Source organism: Panicum virgatum, chromosome 7N (genome assembly GCF_016808335.1).
Source record: "Panicum virgatum strain AP13 chromosome 7N, P.virgatum_v5, whole genome shotgun sequence".
In the NCBI taxonomy this organism is placed as follows: domain Eukaryota; kingdom Viridiplantae; phylum Streptophyta; class Magnoliopsida; order Poales; family Poaceae; genus Panicum; species Panicum virgatum.
The window spans coordinates 39,182,595-39,202,970 of record NC_053151.1 but is presented as its reverse complement, the minus strand read 5'-3'; the positions used below and the strand labels follow the sequence as shown (position 1 = coordinate 39,202,970).

The 20,376-nt window shown below is 46.8% G+C and overlaps 1 protein-coding gene across 1 annotated transcript; it reads right to left on the bottom strand.

Moving 5' to 3' along the window:
• Nucleotides 1-3,430: 3,430 nt before the first annotated feature.
• On the bottom strand, nt 3,431-10,705 carry LOC120684072 (hsp70-Hsp90 organizing protein-like). Its single transcript, XM_039966172.1, has 7 exons — nt 9,748-10,705; nt 8,941-9,229; nt 8,729-8,814; nt 8,260-8,483; nt 8,102-8,168; nt 3,858-3,917; nt 3,431-3,784 (listed from the first exon to the last, which is right to left on the bottom strand). The coding sequence occupies exons 1-7, from the start codon at nt 10,633-10,635 to the stop codon at nt 3,671-3,673; spliced, it is 1,728 nt and encodes a 575-aa protein (XP_039822106.1). The 5' UTR covers nt 10,636-10,705; the 3' UTR covers nt 3,431-3,670.
• Nucleotides 10,706-20,376: the final 9,671 nt, after the last annotated feature.

The window sequence follows — 20,376 nt, the reverse complement described above, 5'->3', positions numbered from 1 at the left end:
TATGTTCCAGCGTCTTCTGGAGTATCTCTACATGATTGATTGTTTGAGCCCAACCAGACTTGAGCAGCATGTTGTGTCTGAGCAGTTTTTCGTTCTTCTTTTGCAGGTCCTCTACATCACTGAAATTTGAGTTAGTGACCACAACACCAAAATCACGGCTTGCTGCCTGGATCAGTGCACTCGCCGTGGCCTCTTCTGCTCCATCCTTCGTCGTTGAAGCACAGCCCGTTGCCTCCAGAAGAGTAAACTCATCAAACTCAACGGGTAGAGGAACAATCACAAAACCCGTTGCCACGTAGAGACCATCAGCGCTTTCAAATGAGTAGAAAGGAATGGAACCCTCTAAAGCCTTGACCACATCAGCCAAAACAGTACGGCAAGAAACATGTGCCGCAACAATTCCTCCTACAGGGATACAAAATCGCGTCACTTGCCAAGCAAACACACACGCAGATGCTACCACTTCACCTTCAGATTACACAAACAAAGACTCACTGTGCTCACCAGTGCCTGAAGCTATCGCCTCTTTGGTGAAGCCTGCGGTGCCTCTTCACAGCCACTTCCGCTGCCTCCACACGCACAAACAATGTCGCCTGAGCCCGACCTCCATTAAAATACAGAACTTTCCTTGCCTCCAACGAAACTTGCCATGGAAACCGACATCCTGGAACCGCCTCTGTCTCATCATGCCAGCAAACCGACCTGCTCGAGCATTAGGCAGCAGCAGCAGCAAACACAGCGTGTGCCAAGAGGTGGTCCACAAACATAGAAGCGGCCCAGCCCAAATGGCAACGTTAGAGCTCATGACAATGTTGCAATCCAAAAAAACAAAGTCTCAGCCCACTAACACGCCATACAAACGGGCGCAGCGTAGCGCGCTACTGACCTAGTTCCTCATATTGGCCGGATATATGGGGAGCTGAACTCTATATCTCAAGCTTTCTCCAACCACCATATATACATATATGAGAGAGAGAGGTAATACTATAGTCCAGCTGTTGAACACTGCAGTTACAACTTGAAATAAAGACTACTCCCTCCGTCCTGAAATGTAGGACAGTCTAAAGTTTGAATTTTGTACTCAAATGTAAGGCATTCTAGGTTGGGAGTGGATTCAACCATCTTAAATGTGCATCGTGTTTGGGTCTTTCATAATAAAAAGATGTGCATGAAGCCATATAGGGGGAGATGCATGTGAGGGAGGTGCATGGAAAATACCATTTTATTTTAATTAGCACATATTAAGTTACCCAAATAGAGCCCCAATGCTTAATAATTAAGAGTAGAAGAGTTTTTTCTACACAACCATAATTTGTTCTAAAAACTCTAGAATGCCTTATATTTGGGGACGGAGAGAGTACGCTTCATGGACTTCCATACATGCTCAAATAAAATCTCTTTGAATGCTTGACAATTTCAGTTGCTCTCAGCGTGGAGTATGAATTGTTATTTAACTTGGTCCCTTTTGTCGCATGCCACCAACTTTTATTGGCGTGATTAATGAGAGATTAATGCGTGCGTTCACTGCTGACTTGAGAATCATTCAATCAATTAATCAAAAATTACTCGTTGAAACAAAGTTGCACATTTTCTTGAATATCTAATTATCTGTCTGTTTTGTGCCATTAATAAAAATGATTAAATTTTAAGACCCTCCTTTGAGATTTTTTTTTTTGCATATCCAGCTTGAATTGGATTCCATGTTATTCAGGGTGGATACCCACCCAACACAGACAATTACATAATCCCTAAATCCTTATGTGATGCCAACTTTTTTTAATTACACAGTACAACTCAGACACACCTCCTATGAAGGCACGTACACAAACTATACTCTACGAGCATCTTTGGAAATTGAGCCGGTAAATCCTTAAATTTGACGAAGTCACCACATACGTCTTGTTGTTGACGGGTACATCGCCTACCACTGAAAGCACAACAGTTAAATCCTAGAAAATTCGTTCTCATGGGGAGTCGAATCCTAAACCTGAGGTGCTACTAAGACTATTCTAGCCACTTAGATTATGGGCGCTTTCGCTAATTTTGCTTCATGCTTTGTTTCTTGGTTGGTGCACATTTGTGTACCAACTGACTCTCAGCTCTAAACTTTCACTGAGTGCGCAAAGAAACAACATAACCTTCACTGAGACAAACTCTTGGACGAAGTCGAGTGCAATCCGGTGCAACTCAGGGCCGGGCGGCCTCCCTAAGTCGGCCGATACACCCATGACTAACCAAAACATTGCCTGGTGCAATAGGACTCTGGAGCTGAGCCTGCATGCATGGAATCTGAACTTGGTGTTCAGTATCGGCCCCTTGCTTCGCCACAACTCGACACAGACGTTTGCAACCCTATCTTCCTTTCCTTTCCTGGTTTTTGTGACAACCTGCATTATTATTAGCATGGATTAACCCTAAGTAACTAGGATTAAGAAGACAAAAAGGAGGAAAGAAGAAGAAAATAGGAGAAGAGTAAAGAGAAGTCAAACTTGATCAAAATTTGTCCAAATTTGAAAAGTTTGAAAATTGTGGAAGCCAAACTCTGTGAAGAGTGTAAAACAGAAGAAAAATTCAAATGGGGTGTTTGAAATTCAAATTCCAAAGAAAGGATTGAGAATTCACTCAAATACATGAGATGATGGAAAATGACCGATTAGCCATGTTTAACAGCTATTAGTTGGAAATTTTATTAAGCAAGTCAACGGTTGGTCAAAAGGAAAAATCAAATTATGTATTTTTCTATGGAACTAAGTTTGATAAGTTTAAATGGTGCCTTGATCATGTTTTGATGGCTTCGAAGTTTGAGGAAAACAAGGATTCAGCAAGGACTTTGGACAAACAGTGAAGATGACAAACTTTGGAGGAAAGTAAAATGATGTTTTGTGCAGAAACTTTGGATTACAAGTAATCAAATGCAAACCTGGTTGTAAGGCTGCACAAAGGTACCATTTTTTTACCAAAAAAATAGTTGGAAAGTATTTAAATTTGAATACAAAGAGAGGTAGTTTGAATCAAATCTATGAAATGCTGAAAACAGCCTGAAACCAGCATGAGTATTGTGTTGGAAAATAGGCAAATGATAGAGCGAACATTATAAACAAGGTTGACTAATCAGATGCGAGCTTCAAACTTGACCATGAACTAATAATGTTTATATCTATTAAAACAATTGTCTCTAAAGATTGCTAGTTTGTGTAGCAGCATTGCCTTAGACCAGTAAAGAAAATATGAAAGGGCAAAGTACAATATGCCTACAGGTAGAAACACTAATTTTCTTGATCACGGTATTCTTCTCGTTCATAACGTGACGCTTGCTTCGAAGGTGGCGCATCAAGTTCAGGCTGCAAGCGCGCGCAGAGCCGAATCGATGCGGGCGTGGCAGCTGTTGTTGAAGTACTGATCCGATGAGACCGGGTGGTGCACCTCGAGGGAAAGGGAACGTTGCAGCTGCGTCAGTTAACACTCGAATGCGAGAGACGGAACTCTCTTCACACTTTTACAGGCATTCCGAAAAAAAAACGACACAAATCTGGAACATGTCTAGTGAAAAATCACATGGAATACCGCCATGACCAAGCTTTGCTTACACAACCCGATCCGGTGGCCAAAGTGAGATCACAGTATTTTCAGCAAAGATCTCAACTCTGAATCCGGACTTTGCAGCCACATACTACTTCATCTGAACTATCCCTGCGCTAACGAGCTTCTGGATCTTTTGCATCACTCCGGGGTTCTTGAGGTGCGCCTGGGCAGCCCGTGGGTTCTCCTGCAAATCGGCCAAGACCTGCAGGACGAGCTCCACATAATCAGATCCTCACCTCATCAGACTTATCTACCTACAATGCAAACGTCTATACCTGTCGCATGATCGGATCAGTCAGGATGTTCTGGATTTCAGGGTCTTGCATTGCTTTGTTCTGCATTAAGTTAAAAAAAGGGTGACCATTAACCATTGTGTTCTTGCAGTAGTACTGGATGGAGCAAATGACGTGTTCCACAGTGACTTAAGCATAGCTTTTTCAGATGAAGAATCAATTTACCTGTCATCGTGATGGTTGTAACATGAGTCAACTATTGATTCAATTTACCTGTCATCGTGTTCCACAGTGCGTACTGAGAAAAACAACGCACGAGTCAACAGGAGAAACATGACTCGATTCAGGAGATTGGTTGACACTTTGGAGCTACGTGACATCCACCTGCACGGTAGAACCTTCACTTGGAGCAACGAACGTGCTCAGCCGACACTGGTCAAGCTGGACCGTGTCCTCACTACTATTGATTGGGAGGAAATCTACCCCCTCTGCTTCCTTCAGGCTCTTTCATCGGACGACTCCGACCATTGCCCCCTACTGCTTCTCACCAAAACAACTATTCGCTCGAAGCCCAGATTTCACTTTGAGATTTTCTGGCCAAAACTTGCTGGCTTCCTAGATGCAGTGCAGCGGGGATGGCGCTGCCCAGATGATATCACGAATGCATTCCAGCGCCTTGACTGTCTTCTTAGAAACGTCACGAAAGAGTTACAGAGCTGGGCTGCCAAAACGATCGGCTCTGTCAAGATGCAGTTGCTGATCGCCAAGGAATTGATTTTTCGACTAGACCAGGTGCAGGAACACCGCGAGCTCTCAGCGCGTGAATTTCAGCTGCGAAAGGATCTCAAGAAGCTAACAACTCTGGGACTCTCTTCACTCGAGCGCACTATCGCTAGGCAGCGATCGCGCCTCCTTTTCCTGTCTGAGGGAGACGCTAACACCAGGTTTTTCCATCTCCACGCCAACGGCCGGCGGCGCAAGAACCACATATCACGTATACGTGACCCTGCGGCTGGAACTTTCACCTATGGTGATGATATGGCCAATATCTTCTACAATTTCTTTGTCAACCTGATTGGGACAGAACAGGACCGCCCATGCACGCTAAACCTGGAAGCGCTTGGCATTGTACCTCGTGACTTGTCGCTGCTGGAGCTGCCTTTCACCGAACAGGAAGTTTGGAAGGTTGTCAAGGAAATGAAGTCTGAAAAAGCACCAGGACCTGACGGGATGACGGCGCATTCTATCAGGCTGCCTGGCCGGTGATACATGCCGACGTGCTGAGAGCTGTCAACGCTTTCTACAACATTGATCGCAGAGGGTTTTATTGCATCAATGGGGCGCTGCTCACCCTCATCCCCAAAGTCCCTGATGCTAAGGAACCCAAGGACTTTAGACCTATCAGCCTCATTCACAGCTTCCCCAAGATCATGGCTAAACTGATGGCAAACAGACTTGCTACAACCATCAACGAGCTAGTACTGCACAACCAAAGTGCATTCATCAAAGGACGGTATATTCTTGACAACTTCAAATATGTGCAGAGATCGGCGGTGTTGCTCAAACGAAAGAAGATCCCCAAGCTGCTGCTGAAATTGGACATATCCAAGGCATTCGACACCGTCTCCTGGCAATTTCTCCTGGAGGTTCTGCAGGCATGGGGATTTGGCAATCGTTGGCGGGGATGGATATCCCTCCTCCTTTCCACAGCCTCTACTCGCATCCTGCTCAATGGCCAGCCAGGGGCACCGATCGAGCACAGGCGCGGACTGCGTCAGGGTGACCCGCTGTCTCCCATGCTGTTCGTCATTGTGATGGACGTACCGAACCGTCTCTTTGCGAAGGCACAACTCAGCAACGTGCTGGAGCCCACTGGCGGAGCGTGACCAAATAATCAGAGGGGGCCGGTCTTTGTTAATTGAGTTGCTAAGCTAATGAATAGTGTCAAATTACTGTTTAATTAGTGTAAATTTTGCATGGCAGGGGGGGCCGTTTTTTGTTAATTGAGTTGCTAAGCTAATGAATAGTGTAAAATTACTTTTTAATTAGTGTAAATGTGGCAGGGAGGGGGGGGGGGGGGCAATGGCCCTCTATGGCCATAACGACGCTCCGCCACTGCTGGAGCCAACCGGGGTACCAGCTATCAAGCACATCTGCAGCCTTTATGCGGATGATGCGATCCTTATGCTGACACCAACTGCGGACGAGGCCCGTGCTGTCAATTACATCCTGCAAATCTTTGGTGACGCGAGTGGTTTGGTTACCAATGTTAGCAAGTGCTCCATTACCCCAATCTTCGGTGAGCCGGCAACTTTCGAGGCGTTCCATGAGGTACTGCCATGCATGTTCGCTGATTTCCCGATCCACTATTTGGGTGTGCCCCTTTCGACCAAAGCCCTACCTAGGAGCCATTACCAGCCACTCATCGACAAGATCGCTGCCAAGCTCTCGGCTTGGCAAGGCAAGCTCCTGAACCGCAGCTGCAGGCTTACTCTTGTGAAGTCCAGACTATTGGCCATTCCGATCGACCTTACCATATCGGACAAACTACCAGGTTGGGTCATCGATAAGATCGACGGCTTGCGGCGAAACTTCCTTTGGTCAGGCAAAGAAGAGGCAGTGAGGGGGAAAAACATGGTTGCTTGGCCTACTGTTTGCTGTCCGACAAGCTATGGCGGACTGGGGGTGCTGAACCTGCGTCTTTCAGGTTTCGTGCTGCGCGTTCGATGGTTGTGGCTTCAGCGCACCGATGAAAGCCGAGCCTGGTCTGCCATGCCGATCAAGGTAGAACCTGAGGTACAAGCTCTCTTCGACGCTTCAGTAACCGTGGTGGTGGGAAATGGAGAGCGGATACTTTTTTGGCTAGATAACTGGATCAATGGGCGCTCTGTTTCCAGAATCACACCACACCTTTTTCAGGCAATACCCAAGCGAATCACCAAACAGCGCACTGTGGCGGCTGCGATGAATCAAAGAAGCTGGGTCAGAGATATTCGGAGCGGCTTATCAGTCCTCATCATCAGGGACTATATCCTGCTTCGGAATGCACTTGCCAACGTGCAGCTTGGCACTGAGCCGGACCGCTTCAATTGGAGATGGTCCACTGACGGAACCTACACGGCTGCCTCCGCTTATATGGCGATGCATATAGGGGCAATCCGACTTCCTGGTGCCAAATGGGTTTGGAAGAACTGGGCGCCGCAACGAGTCAAGTTCTTCACATGGCTTCCCTTGAAGAAAAGACTTTGGACTGCGGACCGGAGACGGCGACACAATCTTGACGCCCATGATAACTGCTGGTTTTGTGACCAAGAGCGTGAGACAGCGGACCACTTGCTAGTTAATTGCAGCTTTGCAAAGGAAGTCTGGTGGGGTGTCCTGTCCTGGATGCAGTGCTCTTGCTCCTTCATCCAACCCATGGAACTGCATCATTGGTGGGCTCACCTCATAGTTATAGGATTCGGGGTCGATGTCTCGTCCCACGACCCGGGAATGCCGTTCTGATTCGAGGGTCGGGGTCGAAGAGGGTCGGTGTCCCATTCAAGGTTGGATCGCGTTCCGGTTTGAGAAGGGTCGCGGCCCATTACTAACAGATTTAATTGGGATAAGGAGGTTAAGGATAGTGGATCAGTGTGGTTTTTATTAAACAATGAGCTGAGTACGTGTAGCATGGTCTAAATGTACTTTTTTATACATTTCTTATACGCTTGTGCAGATTAGTTTCTTCATTAGTAGCACATATATATAGTTTTTGTCTTTATAAAAACGTGTCGACCTGAAGATATCAACTCGGATGAATTAGGGTCGTGTTCCATATTATTTATCGTTCCATAGGGGTATACCCCATTCGTACCTCGAACCTCGATCCCGTTCCTCGACCCAGTCGGAACTTTGTGACTATGGCTCACCTGCGCTTGCTGCAAGTGCAAGGAAAAAGGCGGGGATTCGACACTCTCTTCATGTTGATCGCTTGGGCACTCTGGAAAGAGCGCAATGGACGTCTGTTCGAAGGATCCTCCTCCACAGCACACGACCTCCAGGACCGGATCAAACTTGATATAAAGCTTTGGATAGACGCGGGCGCTAATCGCCTAGGTTGTTTAAGGAGCGAGTAGTACACTTTTGAGTTTGGCCCCTCTTGGGGATTCTAGTTGTACCTTCGGTTGCGCCCACCGGGTGCTTCTATTCTTGGCGTGCACCTTATGGTCACGCTGTTGTATTCTAAACTTTTCTTCTTAATACAATGATGCGCAGCTCTCCTGCGTATTCGAGAAAAAAAATTTTACCTGTCTCTCTTTCATTTCTTCCTCGCTGAGTTCACCTCTGCTTGCCTTGTTGATCTGTTCGACACACCTGAACCAAGAAGATAGCAACGATTAAGTATTGCTGCTTAGCATAAACCAACATCTGAAGATGGTCATGATATCTTCCACTGGCATTATACCTCCTTACACCATCAAGCAATTCCTGGTTCTTCGGATCATGCTTTAGGCCAGCTTGGTAAGTCTCCAATGCTTTGTCATATTCCTTCATGAAAAATTGGATAGCACCTTTTCTTGTGTATCCTTTAGAGAATGTAGGATCTAGCTCTATGCACTTCTCAGCATCTTTTAGACCTTCAGGAAGGGCTCCCAACTTGGTGTAACAAGCAGCCCTGTTGCTGTATACCTGAAAAATAGCCCATAAGGATAGAAGCTTAGAAAATGCCCAATGCATCAATCACATGACATAAAAATTGCAGAAAGTAGTAGACCTAAAGTGTGCACTACTAAACGCTTAAATTAAGGAGTTCAATATGTTACACAAATTTATTTCCAGTTTCCCAACAGATGTTAGGAACTTGGGATTTGCATGAACTAGGTTTCCACAAATATTAAGTTTAACTAATTGAAAGTGGAATACGAAGAAATTACCTTCGGGTCCTTTGGGTTTCTCCTGAGAGCTTCAGTGTAATGCTTCACTGCTTCTGGATATTTCTGCTGCTTGAAGAACTCATTACCTGCACAAGAGTTGAAAAGGTATGGTTCATCATCAGCATCGACTATTATAGCAGGAAAAAAAAACTGCATGAACAATGAACACCGAGAACAAATAGAATGCCTGTGCCAGTGCCACATTGGCATACCTTTTTCTCTTTCCTCATCAGCAATTTTTGGATCATAGTATTCTTGTTGCTCCAGCTCCTTCTTTGCTCGTTCAGCATCATTCAGTTTCTTCAGGGTATCTGGGTTTCGGTGCTCAGTTAACGCCTTCTGGAAAGTCTCAATGGCAACATCGTAGTCTTTGGATGTCTTGGAAAGTTTAGCAAGAGCGGTTCCTTTTCTGGTCAGTGCCCTCGAGATCATCTTGAAATCAGCATGTAGTTCCCTTCCCCTTTCAACAGCCTTGTCACAATCCTTGATGCATTCATCATACTAGAAATGGAAGACAAAATATTAGTTTCGGAGGATACTAGAATCATCTGAATCATATAATGCAATGCAGGGTTGAGAAAATCATAAAACGAGATATCAGTGAATTGTAAATTGGCTCAGAAACAGGACATGCCCAAGTTATATCACAATCACAAATAGCCTTTGGCATTGCTGTCAAAGCATATAGAGTACTCAAGCATATACCAGTGACAGGAGCGCGAATTCTGGCTCGACCAACTCATCAAAATCTAAAGTGGTCCCTATCATATTAACTCCTACAAAACATAAGACTCGAGTTCTCAAACAATGCAAGCAGATGTGTAATTCCCTCTCACTGTATTACTCCAACAGAGCAAACAATACTTAACCAATCTCATATCTAAAAGTTGTTTGCAGGATGAGGTGAAAAGGTCTCATTAGTTGATCATTTCACAGACACGTACCAAATTCGTACGTTTCTTAACTAGGACAATAATCTACAAGCACTTTTCCATTAAAGTAGAACGTAAAGGTGATACCTTTCCCATCTCAAGATAAACAGCAGCGCGGTTCGTGGTGTAGGAGATGTCCTCGTCGTCAAGCTCCATGGCCTTTGTGTAGTGCTGGATCGCAGTATCGAAATCCTTCTTTTTGTAAGCGGCGTTGCCCGCTTCCTTCTCCTTCTGCGCCGCCGCCTTCCTCTCCCTCCGCTCCTTCTCCTCTTCTGTCACCTCCATCGGCTCGGGCTCAGGTTCCGGTTCCGGCTCAGGCTCCCTTGCCTTTGCCTCCGGCTGCTGCTTCGGCGTCTGAGGGGCCGCCGGCTCAGACGCCCCATTGCTCTGGGGCTGGAGCTTGATGTTGAGCATGAGGGTGAGCACCTGCACCATGCGGGGATCGGAGAGGTAGGTGTTGAGGCTGCCGGGGTTCCGCTGCACCTCCCGCAGCATCTGCACGAAGTCCGGCTGGTCGAGGTAGGCGCGCGTGGTGGGGTCGGCGGCGATCTTGGTCCACAGCTCGGGGCCCTGGAACACCTTGCCGAGGGCGTCCCCGCCGGAACCCCCCGGGCGCCGCGTCGTCGCCGCCTGGCGCGCCTGGGCGAGGCCGGACTTGAGGGCCTCGTTGGAGGGGTCGAGCGCGAGGCCCTTCTCGTACGCCTCGGCGGCACTGGGCGCGTCGCCGAGGCCCAGGTGCGCGGCGCCGAGGCGGGAGTAGCCCTTGGCCCAGTCGGGCCTGAGCGCGACGGTCCGCTCGGCGTCGGCGAGCGCCTCGGAGTAGCGCCCGAGCGACGCGTGCGCCGCCGAGCGGTTGGAGTAGAGGACGTGGTTGTCGGGCGCGAGCGCGATGGCGTCGCCGAAGTGCCGGGCCGCCTCCTCGAAGCGGCCGGCCGCGAACGCCGCGTTGCCCTTGCCCTTCGCCTCGTCGGCCATCGCGGCGGCGGCAGCGGGTGCTGATCTGGCGTGCGATCGGGGAGGTGGAACGATCGGGAGCGTCGGTTCCGGATCGGTTGGCGTGCGCCTTTCGGGCCTTTTGTGGGATGGGCCGAGTATAATATGACGGGAGAGGAGGCGCGGGTTCTAGCCCCGTCCGGTCTGAGCGATTCTGGAAGGTTCCGGAGGGCGGGAGAAAACGGAAGCCGCGAGACCACCCGATCACCATCGATGGTCTTGCGTGCCTCCCGGGCTCCCGGTTTCCAACCTCTGGCAACCAATCCATGATGAGAGCCAAAGTGACGTGGGGAGGGCATGTACTGTGCGAACCACTACCTGGGTAAGGTGATTAACTTAATCGTGGGCAAGCTGATTTGAAGGATATGCCTTGAACTAAATCGTGGGACAATTGATAATATGCCATTCAATCCAGGCAGCAATCTTTCTATTGTTTCCTCTACCCCGATTCTTGGTTTGCCTCTTTGTTTTTATGCATTTGTGTAGCATTCCTCGTTCATCAATGAATTCTAAAGAGAGAAAAAAATCCATGTAGCTATGTATAATCTGTCGCTCAGCAAATCACCGATGTTAACCCTTAAGTTGTCATTGATACACTGAAGAGGTATAATTTGATTAAGTACTTAGAAAAATGTAAATTATTATACTTTTTTATTAGTGGCTATGAAAACATCATCGTTTATCATTGAAGTCTTTTTTTAAAAAAAGCAATTTCCATGAAAGGTGCCAAACATACGTTATTGGGCCTCCAATATAGAATTGTTACCTTAGACATATGTGGGCCTATCATGCTCTATTTCCTCAATTTGGACCCTCAGGCTCGTGTCCTCTGTCCTGAGGTTTGGTAGCAGCTCGGTGTACAAGAGTCACGAGGCAACAACTGGACTGAGTAGTAGGATGTTGGGCTTTGACAAACTCTTCCTAATAAAAAGACTGTTCGGCTGGTAGAATGAATAGTATTGTGTGAGAGGAAATAAATCGAAATAAGTCAAGTCGCACTGTTGATTAGGTCAGCCGAACCGGCCCAAACACATTAAGGGTCCAAATAATTTTTGGTATTAAAATGTCCAAGATGCAAAAAAAAATATTTTTTTGAGGAAAGCAAGGAAAAATATTCGAAAAACCAAAACATGCATGCCTCGCCTACAGGTCCAAAGAGGACTGCACACTGCAGCAACCATTTCTCAAAACAGTTAGTTAATCGTCGATTGAAACAACGAGCTCTGCACATTTTTGAGCCCACCGCGCGGCGCGCACTGAATCCACGGTCGATCTGATCACGCGTGAAGCAATCACGCTGCCCTTTCCAGGGCCTTCACCACCTCCGGCAGCAACGTCGAGCAAAAACCTTTCGCAAAAGCATGCCCGCTCCCTCGAGAAGAGACGGAAACGTTCCAAGATCACCCGATTCCAGGGCTTGTCCAAGTCAGAGGTTCAGAGCCACCACCGCCACTTCCGCCATCAGGGAGCGTCGGTTTTGCTGCCTTTTCCACACCTCCCTTTCATGGCAATACCAAAAAGCTCAGCAGGAAAAAGATTCGAAATTTAGGTATGATCGAAATTTAGCTGAAAAACCAGTTGAAAATAGTTGGCGAACATACTGTTCTCGGATGGACCCATCACCCCCCTCCTGAGTACATTACCTGTTTAGGTGATCTGTACAGTGTTTCTTGGATGAAAGATAAGTAACAACATAAGACTCATTTGAAATCCGTTGATGTTCAACATTTTATATCGTATTAGATCAAAATAAGTTCCATGCTTTTATTATTGTGGCAGGTATATCTTACGGAGACTAAATTTTTGATATGTTGTTTTGCTCTTTTCAATTATATAGTGTGATACAGTTCAAGTTACATTTGGTGTTTTTATGCTCCAACTATTGTGTTATTGCCCATAATGAAGCTGCCTTTTATCTTATTTGTGATATAGCTGAAGAAGTTATTTGGAACCTTGTTATTTTCTAATTTTAACACAACATGTCTTGTTCTCATTTCGTGTTAAAGAAGTTTCGGTACATATGAAGGTATACGCTGGTGTTAATTAGTATAATAACCATCCACTTTACGACTAGTCGACTAGCATATAAGGCCTTTTACACAACACAGTGCTCAGTTGTAGTGGTAATAGCTAATACATGGAAAAGCAGAAGATGATAAAAAAAAGGATGGTGAAGTATCAAGTTGTCGAGCGTGTAGGAAAGTAGGATGCGTATAATGTGGTCGATGTATTGCATTGAGCCCCTTGGGCGGTATATATAGAGTACATGGCTTGGAGGGCAATTAGCCTCTCTTAGAGATAAGGAAGGTTATCCTGTGATTACAATCAATCCTAAACTAACCATATCTAGAGTTGCCTAATATACTCTAACATCCCCCTGCAGTCGTAGCGGTAGCAACACGAACGGTCAGACTGGAGAACAATGGAGACGTATCCCCCTGCAGTCGGAACGCCGGTGCGAAAGCTTTGATTGGAGACTCTACAGATGATAGCCCTTTAGTGCCGTAGTAGCCGAAGTCGAGGTGGATGTGGCCGAAGCCGTGGAGGGGGCGTGGGTCGAAGCGTTGTCAAGGTGCTCAAGTACACAAACTCAGCAGCTTCTTGCCGAAGACAACGGCAGGACGATGCGGTGAATGACGATGGTAGACGGCGCGGTTTGCGACTTAGTTCATGCTCAGGACAGGGGTGGCGACGGTGCAGGTTGCAACAAGTGTCGCGCTCAGATCAGGGGTGGCGACGACATCTTCCTTCAGGAACATCGGCGGCGATGTCCGCACAAGAACGGCTCGAGGCGCAGAGGCGGATCGAGTGCCTGCTTGACGAAGACCGGCGGCAAGTGGCGCCACCGCCTGAAAAGGCGACGACACCGGTAGGGTGGCTTGATCACGAACGTCGTCGCTGCAGCCTGGAAGGGCGCAGCAACAACCTCGTCCTTCGGGGGTGTCGACGAAGATCGGCGGGGCGACGCAAACCCAATCTCTGATTGGGAAAAAGAAAACAACAGCAGCAGATCTGGTACGACTCCGGGTGCACCTAGGAATTAGCCCCTCCCTAACCCTCATCCTTATCTCCCCAGTGAGAGAGAAAGATAGGGCAGGGCAATCCAGCGGTGCGGAAGGGGCGGCCCACCACGGCAGCGCCCGACGGCACCTCTGCGGAGGAAGAGATCGCCCGTGGCGGCGCTCGATGGCCGCACGCGGCGCGGCCCTGGACGCGGGCGGCGCCCGCCCGCGCGGAAGGGGCGGCCCGCATCTGCGCCCTCGGCAACAGCCACCCGCGAGGAGGCAGGGCCCCCACGACGGCGCCCGGCAGCCACCCGCGCGGAGGCGGCGGTCCCTACGGCGGCGCCCGCCGGCCTCCAACGGAGGCATGGCAGGCCCGACGACGGCCCCATCGCGATGTGGTGCCCGACGAGGACGACGAGCGGCGTGACCATGGATTGGCCACGGGTAGAGGTACGTTCCTCTGCTGCTGCGAAACCACGACGGCGCGGCGGATCAGAGCGATCCGCGCGCATCCTACGAGGGCGCTGCCCCGGCGGAGATCGATCTCCCCGGGGGCGGGGCGGCGGCGGCTGCGGAAGCGGAAGCCTAGGTCGAAACCCTAACTCATGATATCATGTAGAAAAGTAGGATGCATATAATGTAGTCAATGTATTGCATTGATCCCCTTGGGCGGTATATATAGAGTACATGGCTTGAAGGGCAAGTACCCTCTCCTAGAGATAAGGAAGATTATCCCGGGATTACAATCAATCCTAAACTAACCATATCCAGAGTTGTCTAATATACTCTAACAGAGCGGCCAAAGGTCTGTTAAGTGTTGACAAGCAAAGGCATAACGCTTTGTCCTTAACTTTTTGTTTGGTCAATACTCAATACGTTCTGAACATACAAATTTGGTAGCAATTGTTTATGACTCTTACCTCCTGGGTCTACTGTTTTGAACTGATACGATTCTAATTGGCAGTCAAACCCACAATCTAATGAAGGAAAGTATCAAGGATTAGTACAAAGTGGTAAGATTTTCAAAGGACCGTAATGTCGCCTAGATGGGGTGAATAGGCGTAGCTACAAATTTTCACACAAATGCAGCAGATAAAATTCACTATATGCCAAAATATGGACAGAACAACTGGTATAACTTCTGGATTTTGCAACTCAGAGCTTCCGAGTACACACAGAGCAGAGTGAACATAGAAACTAAAGTGCAAGTAAATGGATACAAGTTCAAACCCCAATTGTAAAGTCTGCTCAGTGAATCCTCTTGATTAGGTTCACTCAGTTTCTGCACAATTAAAACATCGAACTCTCTAGGACCACAAATGTCTAATGGAGAGCTCCTCAAATCCACAAAGTAAAATCAAATACAGTTGACACAAGGATTTGTTTTTACCAAAATTTGGATTCATCACCATGAATCCTGCTCTCCGTTGAGGAACTCTTTAAGAATGTGAGTCTATTCTACCTCACTTCCACCAAGTTGGGTCTTCTTCCAACCACCTCCTCACTTCACTAAGCTTGCTTCTCTTGCGGAGGCAAAGCACAACCTGCACAAACTTCCCGTGGCTCACCACACGATTGGGAGCCCACCGAAAAACACTTAGACATCTAGGAGCCAAAGCTCTAAGAGTAACAAATGTGAATCGAATGATTTCGGCCAAACTCAAGTGCTCAAGGTTTGTTGTGCTCTTTGGTGCTCTCAAGCTCTCTCTCTCTCTCTCTCTCTCTCTAACCCAAGGATATTACAAGAATCACACAATCTCACAATGAGAGGTTGAGGAGAGTTCAACAATGGCTACCAAGCTTCTTGGGATGACCTGCAATCAATAGGACAGAGCCTGGAACAGCATCCCATCAAGGAGGGGGCCAAAGGATATAAACAGCCAGTCCCAAAGAAACTAGCCGTCAGATGACAATTAGAACCCGGAACTTCCGGATTCAACAACCCGAAATTTCGGGATATTCAAAACTACTAGCTGTTAGTGCCACGTGTCCCAAATCTGGAACTTCCAGATTGGCAAATTCGGAACTTCTGGATTGGCCCTAGCAAACAAGTTTAATTTGCACATGAGACTTTTCGTATTTCTCAACTCACTTGGGGGTTACTTGAGCTCTGAGACTAAACCAAAGATCATTGTGATGCATCCCTCTTGATAATACAGTATACCTATACTCAAGATCAAGAATGATCAAGAATGAATTACATTTCAATCTCTTGAGCTTCTCTTTTGTAACTCATGCTGCGCTTTGATCAATCACAACCTGAGTACATTCACCTTTGTCCTTTTCTTTTGAGCACATCTTCCTTGAGCTAATGACTTAAACCTTTTTCTTTGAATAAAATCCACTTCAAGTTCAAATCACTATTTTCACAACATCATTCGAGAAAGATTGATGCTTGGAACCATGAAAACCATATATGACTAAGATTCTTCAAGTTGAACCCAAAGAAAGTTTCTTCACCTTAGGATTAGTCCTTTGGCGCAACCCAATTTCCCTTTTCCGAGCTTAGTCCCTCGAAACGCTATCTCGGATTCCAACTCTTCATCCTTGCATCACATAGAGCTTCATATATGTTTGTACCATCATTAAATGCATCAACGAAATCCATTCTTCACAATTTATTTCAACTTTTCTCTTGTTTTCATAGAATGTCCATTCATTGATACGTATCTCAATCCACACGATAGTAGCTACTTATCACTATCATCACACTTAAATATTCCATAGCACATATCTTGTCATATGAGACTTCTCTCAATTCTTAATCCATTTCTTCACAAACAAATGACTGATATAATTATCAATTCATGTTCATATACTCAACAAGATGATTAGTTCTTTAATCATGGTGTCATTCAGTTCACCAAAATCCACTAGGGGCCTAGATGCACTTTCAGTCTTGAGCACACTTCCATATTGGTTACAACTAATCACACTTCTTTCTTAAGAAGGTTGAAGCTTCGGAAAATCATATAATTTGTTGAACAGGTGAAAACAAGAACCTCTAACTCAAATAAGTACAAGCAGGGTTCTCATGTCAATATGCCTTGGAGTATGGTGACAAGACGTTCAAGAAAGTGGCGGAGGTAGGTTTGGAGTCTAGTGGGGGGAAGGTGGGCTCCCTCCATCGATCTCCACTTTTTCTTCCTCTTTTCCTCTTCTTTTCCCCTCTCTCCTCCTCATCCTTCCTCTTTGCCTCCAATGGAGTTCCTGGGGGTAGGACGGCTTGAGCCCCCTGCCCCCACGCTGGATCCGCCCCTGGATGAGAAGCTTTTCCTTTATCAATGTTTTGATCCTGCTAAAGCCAAAGTTGCAAGCGCACTGCTTTGGCCAGGCCCAACGAGTGCAGTCAATTAGAGCGATGTTGATCTTCTCTTTATGTGGAAGAGCATAAATTCTAGCTATTCTTTCAGTTAACACATGGAGGCAGATGTTGACAATGACATCTCAATAACGAGTTGAAGTTAGCTTTGAAACACCGGCCGACCGCTAGCAGCGAGTGAGCTTGGAAATTACACGTGCGCAGGGCTCCTCTGTCTACGAGTCTCCACCAAATTAATCTCTGTGCCAAACCACAAACGTGATGATCTGAATCTAATGCAGAGCAGTATAAAAAGCGGCATAATGCAGAAGGATCCACGCACTATAGAACAACCACGCACATCCTCTGATCGATCACGCACTGCCCAATCGAGAAATGGAGTCGGCCTATGTCTCCAACCTCATCATGCTCATTGTTTCGACGCTATTGACTTTTGTTGGAGGCCTCGCGATGGCGCGGGAGCAGTACGACAGCTCCAGCATGGATACGCCTGCTGTTCGTTAGGCTGGCGCCGCTCAGCGGTGGTGCCAGGGGGTGCTGGGGGGCTCCCACCCCACCCCCTCCGAGCCCCTCTACAATTTTAACCATGGATAAAGAGGAGGAGGAAGAAAATAAGAAGATAAAGAGTGGGAAAGGAAGACAAAAATAAGCCCTCCTAAATTCAAATTTGATCCGCCACTGGTGCCGCTTATCGCCATCGCGGTAGGCATGGCGCCTGGGCTCCTACAAAACCGACGGGGGTGTCTTCCTCAACCTCACATTCATGATCCCTTTCGTAGTGTCTGTGTTTGTGGTGCCTCCAGTTTTTTCCCACCTGAAGAAGCAGCGAGCCACACCTGCATCGTCCACCGGCGAGGAGTAAGTGCTGAAGAACTCATGCATGCACTTATTCTCAATGGCAGAACAGGGGGCAGGGGAGGCTGGCTGGGGCCATTGCCCCCCCCCCCTAAAAAAATAAAACCATTGCATAGTTAATAATTACCTGGTAAAATTAGATCAAATTTTGGTAAAAAACAATGTAAAATTAAAAGAAAGACTTGTTTTCTTTAATAGAATAGACTATTTTGTTTTTAAATTTTTGTTGAAGGTCAATTTCATCCCTAAGCTTCCAGAATAACTATTTCAACCCTCAACCTTTCTCATACAACTCAATTTTGTCCTTCATTCTCCGTGTCTTGGCACGTTCCAAGCATGCCATGTCAGCATACAAAGGGTTCCTATTTTTTAGCAACAACGTATATTGGTTCACACATACTTACAGATGACACAACAAAATATTAACTTGTGTCTACATAATTTTTTTCCAAATAACTGTACATTATTTAGTTTCATCAAAATGAAACTTTTATAATGATCAAATTTATAGAAATATAGATTTTTATTAACCATAACTGACTAAATGTGACAACACGTGCCAACATAGCATGTCGCATAGGATAAAGGACTAAATTGAACCGGATAGAGTTTGAGGACTGAAATTATCGTTTTAGAAGCTTGGGGACGAAGTGGAGTTTTAGCTGAATTTTTTTTGTCGAAATTATGTATTCTATATAATTGTTGCCCCCCCCCCCTAAATTTTCGTTCATGTTCAGTCAATGCTTAATCTGAATCATATCATGCATACACTTATTCTGCATACACTTAACTCATGCCGAGGAGTAACGGATGACGATTCCATGCGTGCAGGGGCAGGGCGTGAGATCATGACTGTCATATCATGTATGTGCAGTCCATTTAAGAAGCTTGAACTGAAGTGTACCAATGAGAAAATTCTAGATTCACCTTTTCATCCAATGAGCTAGTGATAGGGATAAGCTTGTGCTGACGCAAATCTCGGTCAACACACGAACGCACTAGATCATGCGGCGCGAGGAAGAGCTCGATGCAGCTCTCCCTACATGTAGCGGTCAGACCGGTCTATGGGACCGGTCAGACTGGTCGCCGGTGAGAATCTGCGACGGCCGACGAACGCGAACCCGGGAGGGACCCCGTCAGGGTAGGCGCATGTAGAGTTGTTCTAGGATCGGCAGGCCACCTAGAAAGCCTTCAGATGTCGCGGAGATGAAGGAAGAACAACAGATGGGGTTGGAAAAGCTAGGGTTTGAAGAAGAGGATAAAAAGTAGAGTTTGTATTGATTTTGTTCGATTAGATCTCCTCAATCGGCCGTGACCCTTTATATTTATAGGGTGGGGTGGACTTATCCCTCACGGAATCTCTATTACAGATCTAGATCTACAAAACTCCTTATTTGACTTGGACTCCTCCTAGACCGGTCGGACCTACCAGTCAGACCGGTCGGACCTACCAGTCAGACCGGTCGGTCTCTGCCGGATAGGCCACAGTGCCTCGACCGGTCAGACTGGTTGGTGCCAATTTTGGCTGTCAACATATGCCCCCTATTTTTTGGTAAAGCTTGCTTGCCAAAAAACATCCTTCTGAGCCAAAATTGTCTAAGGGCTTTGATTAACATTACATCGGCCATTTTTTGTGCTAAGAGCGATAAATAATTATCGGCCATGTCTTGCTGAAGTTGATGTTGAAGCCACTTGTTTCGGCCGCCATACCTTCTTCATGATTGTTGACGTCCTTGGCACAGCATCCACTTGTTGCTCCATTGCCTCCTTCTTGCGCATACGTTGCAGCCTTCGCTTCTGAGTATGAGATAAGCCTGGGGGACCCCACCTCGGCTGTAAATACTTTGAATCTTGCTCATTGCTCTTCTCATTCCCCTTGCTGCAATCAACATCTTGTTGGACCAGATCATTGCTAGCAACAATCGGTCTTCTTGCATGATTTAGATACATAGGAGGATACTGAATATAATATGATTGCATATGCATCCTACTATAATCCATAGGTGTATAAAAGTAAGGATACCAGCAATACCATGGAGCAATCGGTCCACTAGATGAAGTATAATTACCTTGACTCGTTTGCTCTTGATGTCTTGACGATGATCCCGTATCCTTGACTTCGCTTGGTCGCCCCTTCTGTCTCCGAGTACTCCCTTCCTTCTCATATTTGGCCAAGATTTCCTTAAAACTCGACCTTGTCTTGATTTTAGAGGAGTTCCCAGATTTACTGGACACACCGGTCAGACCGGTCCCATGACCGGTCAGACCGGTCAAACCGGTCAGACCGCCGCTGTGGCTGGCCAGACCGGTCGACTTGTTGTCGGCCTTTTTCTTCTTGTCTTGCCCCCCAAGTGTTTTTGCGCCTTGAGGGGTCTTCTGTGTCAGCTTCTTTTCAGGTCTTTCATCACCAATGACTATATTTTTCTCTTTAGTTGATTCGGCTTGACTCGGCCGAACAAGCACTTTAGGGTTATTCAATTCCAACATATGCACTGGGAAAGGATTCTGATCAACCTGCATATTAGGAATAACCAATCGTCC